The 17,203-nt window shown below is 40.7% G+C and overlaps 1 protein-coding gene across 1 annotated transcript; it reads right to left on the minus strand.

The window, feature by feature from the left end:
• Positions 1-445: 445 nt before the first annotated feature.
• MAPK1IP1L (mitogen-activated protein kinase 1 interacting protein 1 like) lies at positions 446-15,532 on the minus strand. Its single transcript, XM_019923840.3, has 4 exons — positions 15,401-15,532; positions 7,163-7,184; positions 5,761-6,468; positions 446-4,763 (listed from the first exon to the last, which is right to left on the minus strand). Exons 2-4 carry the CDS (start codon positions 7,178-7,180, stop codon positions 4,752-4,754), a joined length of 738 nt encoding a protein of 245 aa, XP_019779399.1. The 5' UTR covers positions 7,181-7,184; positions 15,401-15,532; the 3' UTR covers positions 446-4,751.
• Positions 15,533-17,203: the final 1,671 nt, after the last annotated feature.

A 17,203-nucleotide genomic window follows, 5' to 3' on the forward strand; every position in this document is an offset into this window, starting at 1 on the left:
CCTTTTCCTGTGGAAAGAAAACAGCAACTATATACCAAGTTTAATAATGTGGTTATTTTCTTTCATAAAAGAAAGCGGGGTGGTGGCAGCAGGGGCAGATAGGGAAAGGTCCCTGACTTCATGTGTAGATAACTTGGTTACAAAGCAAGGCTAGCCTTGAAGGGAGAAAAGGAAATCCTCACAGTGGACAATGTGTTGCTGAAAGATGGTTTGTGGAGGAGGGGTTGTTCCCAGGCAGCCTGTTTAAATGCCTTAGTGAATGGCAGATCACATACAGAGGGATGTCTCGGGCTGTTTTTCTTTCTCTCTTTATGACAACAAATTTGCAGTTAATCAAGCTTTGGACTTGCTCTGGGAAGCCCAGAATTGGGCTTAAAGATTAAAAGAAATGGAAAAACTGTGAAACCATGAAAATACATTTAAAAAAAAAACTTTTCAGGTGTAATACACAAAAGCAAACAAGTTTATCTTAAAAAATATCAAGTATCACATCCATAGACTATTCCTAATTATAATTACGTCTTAAAGCAACATTTGTCTTTGTTTACAAATACAGCAGCAGGTGATAAAACCTAACATCTCAAACAGATTGCTTACAATTCATAATACAAACAAATGTGTATGTGTCAAATCACATTTTAGGCAGTTTAACTTAAAATGCATAGACAATTACATACATTAAATTTGTCATTATTAAGTCAATGAAAAAAATCACAATATCAAGAAAAAATACAAAAATATCAAGGAAAAAAAATGCTTTATAGAACACGCATAAGAAGTCAAGTTTACTTAATGGCAATAAATCAGGATCTACTAATCAGTGACAGGCAGTGAAAGTGCCTTTATCCAGGGGAAAATTACAGGAAAAACATCCCATTACTTTGCACTCTTGATAGTTGCACTGACAAACTCTACAGTCTTGAAAGCATTTTCTTACTTTAAAAAAAGGTATGCCCTACTTTGTTCTTTAAATGCTCAAAGGCTAGTCTATAAATTCCACCAGCGGCAATACTAAAATATGTTTGTCCAGGTAAACTAATACTGGATGTACTCATCAATTCTGTAATGCCTCCCCCTAGGCTGTAAGCCTCTGAAAGACAGGCATTCTCTTCGTCTCTGTATCTCTGGCATCTGGCAAAGCACCTGGATCATTGACATCTGAGTGTCTGCTGAATGAATGCAGTTTTCAGATGCTGTCTATTGCCAGAAGCTTGCATGGCCATTTCTTTAATACTGATTATTTTATTGGCAATTTTTGTTATACTTGGCAGAATTCTGAAAATAAAACAGTGTCTGTCTTCAATACTAAATATTGCTTTATTAAGATAAAATTATAGTCTTCCCTGAAAGCCACCCACCACTTTCTATGCACAGTACAGTGGATCAGTGTGATTCATCTGAAGCAAGCCTTACGCTTTTCAAAAACTTGAACACTTGAAGGTCTGTGCTTAGGTTGAATTTCCAAGGTTTATAAACCAGGCATTTTATAAATCTAGCACTAGATTATTCAGGGTGAGGAAGGAAGACATTGGCACGAATCTTTTGGAAGTGTAGGCAACTGATTGATATGCAAACTAGGCACAGTATTTTAACTGAAACTCTGAGTAGAGCTATGTTGATACACACGAATAGTTTCAAAAGCTGTACATCTGACTACAACAGGTAGCACTAATAACTGTGAGGTAAAAACAGCAGGGGAAAAACTGACTTCTTTCCTAGAAAATATTCTAGTATCCCATTGTAGTGGTATGACAGACCAAGGCCCAAAATTCACCCCCTTTCTTCTCTGCCCTTTTATTATTCTCTACTGAAAACAATAAACAGTAAAACTGACAAAGAATGAAGGAGGCCCTTGGGTAATTAAAAAAATGTATTGTCTATTCCCAAATAATCAATATATTACTTTACAGAAAACAGGGCTATGGAGTCACAGCTGTAAACAGCCATCTTCAAAAGCATGAAAAAGTGTCAGGCCGGGTCCAGTTCAGACAACCCAAGGCATTGTAAGCACTCCTTTAAGGAGCCTTCATTCTCGAGGACTGAGTGTGTGAATGAGGACCTAAGGTCTATACTTTAATTTTTCATTGTCATTTTTAGGCTCAAAATTTCAAAATCTAAGATTCTAACTTCAGAGACACTATTTCTCAACACATCTCAACTATCTCCATCAAATTTATCTTAAAATTCCTGCTCTGAAAGTCCAAATGGCAGCATATTCCGTACTTCATATCCCTTTAAGACCAAACATACTTTCTAACAAGCAGTCTCTTCCACAAACCAATCTCAGCCTAGCATAACTTGTTTTAAAAGCAACATTATTCCCTTGTAAAGACAAAAACCTTCTTAGATGCTTTCCTCCATTCCTCCCTTGAAACAACTTCTGCTTTTCTTAACTCCACCCTGAACCTAAAAATACCTTTTGCCCCCAAGTACCCACAAGAATTGAGATGCCCCTCCCTCAAGTTGAGAAATGATGCTTGAAAATTAAAAAGAATGTAAAAGTAAATTCTATTCCCTTTCATTTCAATTCTTATATTTAAAAAAAATTTCCCAAAAATCAGTTGGAAAATCCTCAAAAAGCCAAGTTTAAAACGGCAGTATCATCTAGGACACACGGGGCAGTATGGGTCACCAGCAGTTGATATACTTATAAGGGGTAATAATTCCAAATCTTGTATTCATGGCCCTTTAAATCCTTTAGCATAAGATTTTCTCTGATAGTAAATGGTCTCCACAATAAGAGATTCCCAAACTTCCTACCTATTCTTCTTGTAGTCAAACGTTATCCTCTCTAGTGTTAAATATTTTATCTAAAGCCAGAGTTGTCAACTTATTCCAAGGTAGGACAACCAAAATAACCAAAAGGAGAGATATCTTTGCTGCCATCTCACTTTGCCTTTCATCCCTCCAGAGTTAGCTGACATTATGATATTGATTGATAAGTTAAGCTATGACACCTTCTAAGGCTACTGCCTTATAAACTGAAGGCTACAACAGATTCCAAGAGTGTTGCAGATAGCTGCCACTTGTCCCTGCAAAGAAGTGAAAGAAAGACTGTGCCACTATGAAAGGGCTGTCTAACATTCCCCAGTCTGAAAATATCTAAACAGATTAGTTTCAATTCTGAAAGCCTGAATCTATCATCTACTTAAGGGAGGCCTAAAGACTGAATGTTCCTCTCAAAGGTGACAATCTTGCTTTCTTAAAAGGAGGTAGCTATCAAACCATTAAATTGGCAGCATTTGGCATTCTTGACATTTTAACTGTAAGAGAAATAAACTACTAAATATTTTATTTCTAAGCAAAGGTAAGAGCTCCAGCATAAATCTCTCATATACTGGTCAAGAAAGTCACAATACATTTTAGGAACCTAATGAATACATTCAAAATTTGACAAATAACATGGTCAGTTCTATCCCAAATCTAAAAATCGGATTTAAAGATAAGGTGCCAAAAAGCTATTCTGGAGGTTACAAACACCACTTATAAGTAACACAGTCACACTGCTTTAAACTCAATTGCAGAGATCTACACTTTATGATTATCCTCAGTGTCACAGCTAGAGAATAATTTTTGAGGATGGCACTCATTCTTCTACCTATTTACCTGTCTTACCTGTCAACAAATACAGAACTGAACTGTCAGCCATAAGCACGTTACAAACAGATCCAGGAAAATTATGCAAGAGACGATGACATAGCTTAACCAGACTCTGAAAGACGTAACGTGTTTCGATCACGCTTGTACAAAGAGAACAGTCATGTCTGTATGACTAAGGTTCTCTAAACATAACTTCTGTGTTTGTGATAGACCCCTAGAGTGTGCCAGTTTTCTGCATCAGGATGGAATGAAGGGAAGTGCTCCTTCTAAAGAACCGAGGGGGAGGGGACTACAGGAAGACTCCTGTAGAAGAGTGTTTTGTAGGACTGCAAATTACTTGTTACTATGAAGCAGTTCCTAGGGTCTCTTCTAGTTTGAGGTTCAAGACAAAGGAGAGAAATATTTCCGTCCTTGAGCTCTTTCCGAAGTAATATGGACACATCATAATCTATTCTACAAGTACAAAGAGATCACCAATTCTCTAAGAATATAATTTACATATACATGTTAGCCTGCATTAAAAAGAAAACAGTTTCCATAAAGGGCAGATTTTAGAGCTGTATGACCCATATGGCTAAAAATAAATCAGGTGGAACTCAAAATGAAGTTTTTACTAAAAGCTCAAGGATAAAAATGAACTCAACATCTGACAATAATTACCAAGTTTTAAAATGTATATCCAAAAGATAACCTCAGAAGGACCAGGTTTATTTATCCTATAGATAGAGCAGCTCAAGATGTTGAGAGGCATCATTTGTTTAAATTATGACAATGTGATTGTTTTCAAAGTGTGTTTATTTAGGGGAAAAAGTGATAAGTATTTAGTTTCATAATTTAAACAAATCGAAAATTTGTTTTAAACAAATTGTATCAAAGAGCTATTCAATATACTTAATTACTTTAACTTTCCATAAAAACCGAATAAAAATCACATTTGAATGATTTACTTTTACATTTTTATCTGATTGTTTCCATCAGATGTACTATACATCCAAGCACAAGAGGCAGATATCTTCTGAGAGGTGCAAGAGTTGTTCTTTCATGAATGCCCTCTAAGAATAGTGAAACAGCAATTTTTATATATGCATTCAAGTGCATATATATATATGTACTTCAAAAAGCAAAGCGTCATCTCTTCATCCATTGTTAACTTAATGGTAAGACTGCAATAGAAAAAAGAAAAAGTAAACTTCTAGATTTTGTAAATGGAGTTGATTAACTCCTTGCTGTGGCTTAAAATAAACTTATTGCTTAATAAAGCCAAACAGCTAATCATCTCACTTATTCTGGCATACAATTTACAAAAATAATTTTTTAAGACAATATATAGAGAGCAAAAAGTTACACTAATGAAAAGAAGTTTTAGGGGCACTTTATTAAGGTATTTCTCCTTTACAATTGAGGTGGATGTTTGATTAATCTGGCTGGAGATCTGATTAGTACTTTGTTAAGAATAAATAGATTTTTTCGCCCCTATGGAGCATCTGACTTGGCTCAGTTCATAGGGAAACAGGGTGCTTTTCTATTTGGTCATACGCCCAAGAAAGGGTCCTCAACTAAGATGTCAACCCTACTCCAGCCTGGCTGACAGTAAAGCACACAGCATTACATATAATTGGCAATGCAGAGATTGGTATAATCTTGAGATCAGTACTGTTAAGGATCTAACAAAACGTTGGCTGAGAAACACTATGGACAGTTGCGTGAAAGATGGGCAACGTTACACATTCACTGCCCTGGATTCTCTAAAAATCTACCTCTATATCTAGCCAGACTGGCAGAGATTACTTTTAGTGAACTTGTGCTTTGGTGTGATGCTATAAAACAGTACTGAGAAATGTTAAAAAAAAAAAAATCCAATGAAACACATCTTTGAGTTTACCTCAAGGATGCTGTTGAGGACACTGCTTACTACATTACAAAGTCTTTGGGGATATTTGGGGCATTTTTCTATTTTTAGTACCAGGAATATTGTTTTCATCCTTTTAAATGCTTTACCTAAGTTTACCTGAAGTTTGAAAGTTACTCTTTTTTAATATACACACACCTTTTTAAAAAAGGTTTAAAAGCTTTCTAATCTTCCATCCGAAAGTGGAGACAATCTTTCAGTTGTGCTTATGGGACTATTACTGCATGTTAAATAACAAATTAAACACTCACATGGGGGCCACCGGGCATCGGTGGAGCACCGGAAGGTCCTGAAGGCACTTGAAAAGGATTGTTGGGACTGGGATAGAGTCCTGGTGTGGGATATGATCCTGCAGGGGCAGGATATGGCGCTGGTGGTCCCCAGGCTCCTGGTGGAACAGTGCCCCATGGAACAGGTGGTGCAGCCCCTGGTGCTTGGGGAGGAGGAGGGGCGGGATACGGCCCTGGAGATGGATATGGCATATTAGGGGTAGGATACTGCCCTCCCATTCCTGGTGCCCAAGGTCCAGAAGACATGGATCCCCATGGACCTAAAGGACCAGCTGCAGCTGGATCTGTGGGCGCACCATAGGGTCTTGGAAGCTCTGGAAAGGGCATATTTGGTGTCGGATATGGCCCTGTGGGGCCAGGGCCTGGCACAGTTGGGGCTGGATAAGGACCACCAGGTGGGGGGCATGATGGTCCAGAAGGAGGAAAGGGTGCAGGGGGTCCTGGAGGTGGTCCGGTGGGAGGCACAGAGGGATACATTCCTGTTGGTGCTGGTCCAAAAGGCACAGTGGAGGGTGTTGCACTTGGTGGGAGTCCAGATGGCACAGAAGGTGGAGCACTTGGGTTATTCCAAGGGTTGGAACCTGGCCAGCCTTGAGGAGGTTGGCCGGGTTTTGTATTGCTCACAGCAGAGGTTTTGGCAGGGGAGTGTTCAGGTAGCGCATCTGCCAACTGGAATACAAAACAGGCGTGTCTTACTGACCTTATTCAGGGACAGGCAATGCCAAACATAATTACAAACCCATAAAGGATAGTAAGCTATAGGGTCAGGGATTCTTCAAAAGCCAAGCTGTTCAGTTTTTTAAAAAACAACTCATTTAATACAAAATTTAGGAGTTACCTCAAACAGCAGCTTTACAATGCAAATTCCTCAGAGAAGCTCAAGTTTTCTAAATACAACTGATTAACACAGTGTGATCTCGATCCTGGCTTTACCTCAAACAAGTTATATACCCTCTCTGAGCTTCAGTTTCCTCATTTTCAAAACAGTTTAGGGTTAACCTGAGGCCTAAATGAGATAACTCATTTAATGCACTTAACACAGTGCCTGGTATGTAATTTTCAATAAATGTTGGCTATTATTAACACTATCAGGTTAAAAGAGAACAGAAGTAACCCTTTAAAAATTTTTTTACTTAAGGATTCATAAAGAAATAAATACGACAGAATGCATTTTCAAACATAGCTAAGTAAATTAGGGCAAATCATCTATCAAAATCACATGCTAAAAAAACAAAAACAAAAACAAAAACCAAGAATCACAAAATGCATCTCTTTTACATTGGAAGACTTAGGGCCCACAGTTAGGACCATGTCTTTTTTCTAAGAGCCAAAAAACTTATGAAGAGTAAATGCATCAACTTACCGAAAATTCATCAGACATTTTCCTAAAAACAAGACCAAACAAACAAAAAAAAAAAAAAAAAGAAAAAAAAAGAAAGAAGGAATATTTCAAAACCAGTGTTTAATTTCTTATATATTCTTTAAGGAACTATGCATACACTATTTTTACTTAAATGGAATCTTAAATCATTTATATAATGATTTTCTTTATATAGGAAAAATTTCCATAATAGTTCATACACCTCTGTAAACTTCATCCCTTTTTACTGGCTGCACATCATATAAAAGTGATCCATAATTTAGTTTACAGTCTCAAGTTGGTGGCAGTTTAGGTTGTTCACAGTTTGAATTGTTTTAAACAATGACACAGTGAACATCTTTAAACACCTATCTTTTCGAGTCTATCACCAGGAAAAAGTACAGAAGTGAAATACATAGTCAACAGGTAAAGTCATCTAAGATCCATCTCAAAAAGCCCATGCCAATTTACACTCTACCTTTTTAAAACTCCTCTTCACCACTGGATGTTATTAAATTTATAAATCATTTTCCATTATAATAGGTTAAAAATTGGCATCTTGTTTTAACTTACATTTCTTTAAGTGGAAAGTAGAGCACCATTTAAATTTAATACCACATTTAGACTTCTTTTTCTGTGAATATGCTCATGCCCTTGGACCACTTTTATCAATTTTTATAACTGAAGTATAATTCACTTTCAATAAAATGCACGGATCAGTGTTCAGGTAAACAAGCTCTGACAGTTGCATATGCCCCTGTAACCATCCAAGACAGAACATTTCCTTCACTCCATAGGTTTACTCATGCCACATTCCAATCAATTCCCCTTTACCACTCAGCAATCACTTTCTTAGTTTTCGCTTGTTCCTTGACTTCACATCAATAGAATAACACAGTATGAACTCTATTTTGACTTTGATCATTTTACTACTTAGTAGTACATCTTTTTTTTAATGCGTTGTAAGACATTAAGGAAATTAGATGTCTGTCATATGAGACCAAAAAAAATTCACCTATGCCTTCTAATAGTACTTCTATGGTTTAACTTGTTTAAAATCTTTCTGTTCTTTCAAACAACAATTACTGAATAATCTATCTTATTTCAACAGACTTGACAAGCTACTTTTTTTAAAAAATTTATTTATTATTTATTTATTTTTATTTTTGGCTGCGTTGGGTCTTCGTTGCTGTGCATGGGCTTTTCTCTAGTTGCGGTGAGGGGGAGCTTCTCTTGTTGCGGAGCACAGGCTCCATAGCGCAGGCTCAGCAGTTGTGGCGCACAGGCTTAGTTGCTCCACAGCATGTGGGATCTTCCCGGACCAGGGCTTGAACCCATTTGACAAGCTACCTTTAACACATTATACAGTTGCTATTGACAACAAACACTGTATATACATACATACACACATATATGTAAATATATCATGGAACAGGCACCATGCTAAGTGCTTTAGGTGTATAATCTCGTTTAATAGATGCAGATTCTATTACCACTCCCAGTGTACAGCTGGAGAAAAGGAAGCTTAGCAAGTTACCCTGTTTAAGGTCAGAGCTCGTGACAAGCAGAGAAGAGATTCAAATCCAGGTATCGTCTGACTGCAGAGCCAAGGCTCTTTTTTTTGTTTTTTAAATATATATTTTAAATAAATTTATTTATTCTACTTATTTATTTTTGGCTGTGTTGGGTCTTCATTGCTGTGCATGGGCTTTCTCTAGCTGTGGTGAGCAGGGGCTACTCTTCTTGGTGGTGTGTGGGCTTCTCTCGTTGTGGAGCACAGGCTCTAGGCACGCAGGCTCAGTAGTTGTGGTGCATGGGCTTGGTTGCTCCGCAGCATGTGGGATCTTCCCGGACCAGGGCTCGAACCTGTGTCCCCTGCATTGGCAGGCAGATTCTTCTTTTTTTTTTTTTTAAATAAATTTATTTATGTATTTTTGGCTGCATTGGGTCTTCGTTGCTGTGCGCGGGCTTTTTCTCTAGTTGCGGCAAGCGGGGGCTACTCTTCATTGCGGTGCACTGGCTTCTCATTGTAGTGGCTTCTCTTGTTGTGGAGCACGGGCTCTATGTGCGTGGGCTTCAGTAGTTGTGGTGCTTGGGCTTAGTTGCTCTGTGGCACGTGGGATCTTCCTGGACCAGGGCTCAAACCCCTGTCCCCTGCATTGGCAGGCGGATTCTTAACCACTGCGCCACCAGGGAAGCCCCCAGAGCCAAGGCTCTTAACCACCAAGTCATAGAGCCTCCATCATTTCCCAAAGGTATTGTGAACTCTATTCTTTCCTACTGATCCACACTATAACATCTCATCTTATCAGGGCAGTTTTAAATTTTAAACAAATTTTATGACCTACTATTACTGTTTATTTCAGATTTTCCTGAATATTTTCATGCTTATTTTTTTCTAGATCATTTTGTAAAAAAACAAAACAAACAAAACACAACAACACAACAAAAAAACATTAAATTTACAGATTAATTTAGGGGACATTTCATACATTTAAAGTATAAAATATTCCCATTCAAGAACAAGGTATGTCTTTCTAGTTCCCATCACTGTCATTTATTATCACTCAGTAGTTATTTTTTTTTAAATAAATTTATTTATTTTACTTTTGGCTGCGTTGGGTCTTCACTGCTGCGTGCGGGCTTTCTCTAGTTGCTGGTAGCGGGGGCTACTCTTCGTTGCGGTGCATGGGCTTCTTATTGCGGTGGCTTCTCTTGTTGCGGAGCACGGGCTCTAGGCACGCGGGCTTCAGTAGTTGTGGCACATGGGCTCAGCAGTTGTGGCTCATGGGCTCTAGAGTGCAGGCTCAGTAGTTGTGGCACACGGGCTTTGTTGCTCCGCGGCATGTGGGATTTTCCCGGACCGGGGCTCGAACCCATGTCCCCTGCATTGGCAGGCGGATTCCCAACCACTGCGCCACCAGGGAAGTCCCCACTCAGTTTTTAAAAATCAAGACTCCTACACATTTTTTGAGTTAGATTTCTAAATGGTAAACGTTTTCTTGTGGTTGTAAATTGGTTCTTCCATTATATTTTCTAATTGGTTGTTCATATATGGGAAAGCCTTTCAAATTTTAGTGTGTTACTTTTGTAAGCAGTGACATTATTGAATTATTTTATCCTGAAAGTCTCTCAGTTGACTCTCTGGAATCTGCAGATAAAGGATTATGTCATTAGCAAAAAATCATTTTACCTTCTCTTTGCAGTATTTACACCTCTTTTCTCTTTGGCCTAAGCTAGGACTTAAACAATGAAATATTAAATAAGATAGTGTGAGCACAGCAGTCTTCTTCTCAACTCTCCTGGCAATGCTTCTAATGTTTATATATGACTCATTTTTAGTTTTGAGATTTAAAAAAAATTACAGTAAGGAAGTTTCTATCTATGCCTATTTTGCTAAACTTATTTATTCCTATTTTGCTAGTTAAAAATAAAAAATCCAACACTGAATTTCTTCAGATGATTTTTTTTGGCATCTAATGAGTTGATCTTGCAGTTCTTCTCCTTTGTCCCATCAATCACAATATAGTTACATATATATTGCTTAATATTGAGCCATCCTTGCATTTACAATTTTATTATTTATGATTTGGTTATCATGAGGAATGATAAAGAAAATGAACAGGAAGCCTACTGCTGCAACTGCTATAACCCTGCTCTTAATTCATAATATTAAAAAACACATCATGAATGTATAGCAAATACAATTACCTAGTCATTTCCATGTTAAGGTTTGTTTTATACTAAAATGTCACATCACACAATAGTAAATTCTTAGGACTAAAGTTTATCCATGCACAAGTTTAAAGTCTACCTAAGACTAACATTCTTTTCAAACAGGGTGAGCCTTTTCGAAACAGAAAATAGTTCTGTATCAAAGTTCACACTAATTCTGGAGCAGAAAACCTAACCAACTAAGCAACTCAATGAATTTCACGTGGTCTTACAGTTTGCGTTTTCAGAATTACTCATCTCCCTCTTAGTTTTTGAAAAACTATAGTTAATTAATCATAGCATTACATTAAAATATATTCCATTAGTTAATAATATCAAACTGATTCACAACTCTGGCTTTCAAAAGTTTAAATTCAAAATCAAATCCTGGAAGACAGAGGAAATAATAAAGCCCTGACCAAAGGGATTAGAAATAAGTCACTTCCTGTTCTACAGAACTGCATAGTAAAGTGACCTGCCTAGAATAAACAGTGTTCATATTAATTGGAAACATTCCAATTTATTACTTGGAGAATACTTTCATCATAAAAAGGTTAAAAAATAGAGTTGGGGGCTTCCCTGTTGGCGCAGTGGTTGGGAGTCCGCCTGCCGATGCAGGGGACGCGGGTTCGTGCCCCGGTCCGGGAGGATCCCACATGCCGCGGAGCGGCTGGGCCCGTGAGCCGTGGCCGCTGGGCCTGCGCGTCCGAAGCCTGTGCTCCGCAGCTAGAGAGGCCACAACAGTGAGAGGCCCGCGTACCGCAAAAAAATAAAAAATAGAGTTGGACATCACTATTCCAATATGAGAAGAGTTGCAGAATGTAAAAAAAAAAACACCACAAAAACCCCTAGGTTTTCTTATTTCTTTTTTTTGGCCGTGCCGCGTGGCTTGTGGAATCTTAGCTTCCCCACCAGGGATTGAACCTGGGATCCCAGCAATGAAAGTGCCAAGTCCTAACCAATGGACAGCCAGGGGATTCTCCAAACCCTAGATTTTCTAAAAAACGATTCTCAAACATATGGATTATGCTAATTAAGATGAGGCCAATGCAACCTTGAACTAGGAAAAAAAAGTGTAAAATCAAGGAAGATTTTAATTTTCTTTTCAGAATAATCTAAAGCTATCACTTCCAAAACTTTCTGTTAATACTTTATGGCAGTACATGTGTGAAGAATAATCACTGTATTTTTATTTTTTAAAATTTTTGGCTGTGTTGGGTCTTTGTTGCTGCGTGTGGGCTTTCTCTAGTTGTGGCAAGCAGTGGCTACTCTTCATTGCGGTGCATGGGCTTCTCACTGCGGTGGCTTCTCCTGCTACGGACCATGGGCTCTAGGCGCGTGGGCTTTAGTAGTTGTGGCACGAGGGCTCAGTAGTTGTGGCTCCCGAGCTCTAGAGTGCAGGCTCAGTAGTTGTGGCGCACGGGTTTAGTTGCTCCGCGGCATGTGGGATCTTCCCGGACCAGGGCTTGAACCCATGTCCCCTGCGTTGGCAGGTGGATTCTAAACCACTGCGCCACCAGGGAAGCCCAATCATTGTATTTTCTGAGGAGCAATTTTAAAACAAGAGTACAAAATTTCTTTCAACATGCACTAGAAAAGTAAAACATTTCTGTAAGTGTATGGCCTTTAGAGTAAAAATGGTAATTCCATCATGGGGAGGTTTAAAAAAAGTTGAACTCCATAAATTACTAGTGACTATTGGAAAAGGAATATTTCAACAGGCCATCAAATTGTAGTGGAGTCATAAACAGTATGGGACTACACAGTTATGAAACATGGACACCAATCCTTTTATCTGAATCTTTTGACAAAGGCAAACTTTTTAACCAGAGACCATCTTCCCATCAGCAAAACAGTTATAATTCCCGACTACTTCACAGATAAGTAAAATATTTAATAATCTACAGTTATAAACAAGTAACACATTTATTAAGAGTCACTAAGGGAAATCAGGATTTTTGCATGGTTTTGTTTAGTATGGAGAGAGGATACAGTAGTGGTAATATATTGTACTGAAAATATAAATTTTGAATGAGCATATAGGATAAATTTTAGTATTGGCGTTTATCAGATACACTCTAATTTACATTTGGGCAACTCAAGAAATTGGGGATCTACAAGTTTTTGAACATTTTAAATTACTTAAAAACGTGTAACTAAAAAATTTTTTTCCCCACAACCTCATGTCAGCCGTATTTTCTACACTCAGATACTTATTGGAACATAGGTGCCAGTACTGCGTTGGGCCTTGGGGAAATGAATAGTATTGCGTGGAATAAACGCTTAAAGGCGTTCACAGTATGGCGGAGAACTACCATTTAAACAGCAGGTTACCTGGGGTAAGCGCAGGGCTCTATGGGAGCACCTCAAAAAGCTCCTAAAGGAATCAAGGAAAGGAGTATCAGACAAGGAGTCCCGAGGAGTGGTGCCTTTGCAGTCTGGGAGAACAATGAGGTGAAGAGCTACGATAGGCCCTAGGGAAAGGAGAAGTTTGTGCAAAAGCTGAGAGGGGGACAAGGGATCTGTGGGAAGTGTAAGCCAGCAGTGCCCAACCTTTTCAGCACCAGGGGCCGGTTTCACGGAAAACAAATTTTCCACGGAAGCGGGGGTGGGGGGAGGGGATGGCTCAGGCGGTAATGCGAGCGATGGGGAGCGGCAGATGAAGCTTTGCTCGCTCACCGCAGCTCACCTCCTGCCGTGCGGCCTGGTTCCTAACTGGCCACGGACGCGCGGGTCCGTACGGGTCCGTGGCCTCGCGGTTGGGGACCCCTGGTGTAAGCACTTCCAATTGGTTAGAATGTAGAAAATGGAGGAATATGAAAGCCTTAGCAGAGAGTCTCTAGACCAAGGTTTGAATGTCTCTGAGTCAGCTCACCTGAATGAACCTGTTACTTCAACTATAAAGAACGGACCAGTAACAGGAGAGACTAAATGGGACTGGTAAATCAAGTGCCTATAATAAAAGTGCCCGGAAAACAGACACATTATCTTGTCCTCCTCTGTGTGTGGGCATATTGCTTATGGTTAAAAAGAGTGAACGCCAATAGTATGACAGACTACGTAACACTGCACTTCACTGGCTGGCTCTGAACAAGCTGAGCTGTGCCAACCCCAGAGGTGAAAGTAGACAGGAGTAGCACCCACTTCATAGATTTGCTGTGAGACTTACATAATAAACAACTCTCTTGGTCACTGTCTGGCACATAGCGAAAACTCAACAAATGTTAGCTTTTACAAATTGCTACGATAGGTCCACAAACCTTTATCTACAGTTCTCAGTTCAGAAACCTCTAAAAATGAAAGAAATGCTCCCAGGTCTGGCATAAAACTTACTTGGTGGCAAAACCTGACCTGAGGCTATTTTACAATTTCCATTAATTCTCCCCTATTCGCTGAACAAATATTACTGTTGGATTAGAGGATGCTGCCCCGACTCTGCTGGTGTGATCTCTCATCTTTGCACCTTATTGTCTTTCTAAAATCTAAAGATAAAATCCAAAGATTTCTGAATTCCAAAACACACTGGTCCCAAGGATTTCGGTTAAGGGGTTGTCTCTGGGTCTCCATTCCTCCTGGAGATGGGAAAAGGACATTCTAGTACACACAGCTCAAGTTTCTGAAACAAACTAATTTTGAATAGGAGGTTCAAGACACCAGTAGCAAGAAAAATGTCTGTTCTCCCTGCCCAAAGAACACTCCTAAACAAAGAACTTCTGAAAGATTTCTGAAGGCTACCTTCCCATGTAATGAGGCCCATACAACCACCACGTGTACGAGTATTTCTTTAGTAGCAATGCTATAAAAAAATTTTTTTTCAGTCAGGTGAGTACGATTCGATGCTCCAACATTAGAATCCTCATTTATTAAAAGCACTACGCTTGGTTTTCAGAAGAAAACGGTCCAAAGCCACCAAGTGCTCCTAAATCCTACAAAAAGGGAGTATTACAGAACTCAACACTTCTCATCGTTTCTGTCATGGGTATTCATCTGAGGTATCTGCTAGCAACTCCTCTAGAAAATAATGACCAAAACGTCACAATGCGAAAAATCTTAAACTAGCGTCACAGACTCCACCAAGAATCTGTTTAGGCCTCCCTCTCCCTTTCATTGGAAATTACTGAGTGGGGGAGGGGGTCAGGGCCAAGGGGCGGGAGGCCGGCAGCCCTAAAGGGCCAAACGAACAAAAGGAGTCCGGGATCAACCGGAGCGAACCGGCCTCCGAGCGGGTCGCGCCTGCCCGGGAAGGGGTGGGGGAGGGGCCAGGCCGCTCCCCGCCCCGCCCCCAGCCAGGCCTGACGTCACGCGCGGAGAAACCCATCGGGCGCGACGTCACCCGCCTCCGACGCCTTCTCCTTGGGGGGCGAGAGGGCCGACATCCCGCAGCCGGGAGGAAGACGACAGGGAGAAACCCTTAGCCCCCGGCCCCCAAAGAAGCGACTCAGGCATCTCCGTTACTGCGCCCGCGTCCCGCTTGGGCGTGCTCCTTTGCTCCCCTCCACGACCCCGCCAGCGCCGAGGCAGCCTCACCCGGCAAGATCCGAACCCGCAGCAAGGTCTAGAAGCGGCGATGGGTCCGAGGGAACTGATCGCTGAAGAACTGAGCGCAGCCCGACCGACAGCAGCGGCGACGGAGATGGGGGCGGCAGCAGCACCAGCAGCGCGCGGCTCCTCCTGGCGCCGGAACAGGAAGCGCAGAGCTTCGAGCGCGCTGCCCCCGCCCGCGCTCCGCCTCTCCTCTGGTCGGCCGGGCCCGGCCGCGCGCGCCCCTACAGGGCCCGGGTGGCACTGCGGCCCGCCCGGCCCCGGCGGCGCGGCTGTTCCTTGCGCTCGCTCTCGGGCGGCTGTTTTCTCTCGGTGGGCGGGAGGAAAGAGCCCCGATGTTACGGAGTTCTGAGGAGTCTGGAGGAAACGCCAGTGGCCGGTGGCGTTCTGGGCACCCTGGCGGAAATTGTTAACTTGTCTCCTGAAGAGAAGGTTGAAGGCAGGTTCTGGATTCCCTACGCTGGCGGTCTTTAGGGCCAGGCCTCGAAGCTGGCTAGGTGAGAATGCAGCCTAACCCCGGGACATGGATCCGTTGGCCAAAATTGGAGAGAGCTAAAAGCAATACAGGAAGGGGAAGACGTTTGCAAATGGCTTGACAAATCGATATTAACTAAAGGAACGGATGTCTCTGCAGATTTTTTTCTGATCAGTATTTCTTCTCCCACAGTTCAGTTTTGAATAAACCTTTACCTACCTACTCTATGTCAGGCCCAAAAGATGATGGATTGACACGTGGCCCCAGCCGTCAGGGAACGTGCTAGCTACTAATGAAGATGTCATAATTATGTGGTGTACAAAATATACACACATAACATATATTTTAATGTAAAACTTAAAAGTATGCAATATTCTTACAACATTTTACTTCTTTGTTTTCATTTGCTGTTAGTGGATCGGTGGGTGGACATTTTATATAAACTTCTTAAACGACTTGTTTGGGTTTACTCCACAGCACACATAATTCTCATTCTGAAAAATGAGCAACAGAGAAATTTCAAATACCTAAGCCTGGGGAAGACATGTTTTTGGTTAGGGGCAGTGGTCTATGGAAAATAATACCACTAGTGTGAACTACCTACCCTGCCCTAATGGGAGGCAGTGAATCAGCAGTGCCATAGGAAGCCTGAAGCAACAGTAAGTCAGCAACACAGTGCTATATTTAAGTTTTTGATATTTTGCTCATCATAGGGCCTTTTGTTTTGCATTAATTCTGATTTTTAAATGTTGCACACAAAATTTTCATTACTGAGTTTATGGTCAAAAAAAATTTGTACCCACGTTGTGTCTCATTCTACTCCTGGTCACGTGCATTAGAGTGACCAACAACCTCCAGCTTTTCCCATGTTCCCAGTCAATAACCGAGCATGGCGGGAGTTCTAGAGGTAGGCCATTCCTGTCCCATGTGGGCTCCTACAGGTAACCTGTTGGGAACTACATCCACGCCTAGCATTTTTAGAACTACATTGCCCACCCTACCCAATGCTTCCTTCAGTTTCTTTCACAGATGTCAGACATGCAGTTTGGTATGATTTCCCCACCTTCTCCTGCTCTCTTCCCCTTTATTCTTTTGTCTGTGTGTTTATGTGTGTGTAAGCCCAGAGTCTTAACCACTGGACCGCCAGGGAAGTCCCATTCTCATTTATTCTTCATAGATGTCCATCCCCCTCCAATAAATCTCTTGCACATTTAATCACATCTTGACATGTTTCTGGAAGACCCAAAATGACACAAAAAACTGAAAGGAAAATGTGTAATACAGATTTTAAAATTTCTCATATATAAAGTTGA

Source organism: Tursiops truncatus, chromosome 2 (genome assembly GCF_011762595.2).
Source record: "Tursiops truncatus isolate mTurTru1 chromosome 2, mTurTru1.mat.Y, whole genome shotgun sequence".
Taxonomy (NCBI): domain Eukaryota; kingdom Metazoa; phylum Chordata; class Mammalia; order Artiodactyla; family Delphinidae; genus Tursiops; species Tursiops truncatus.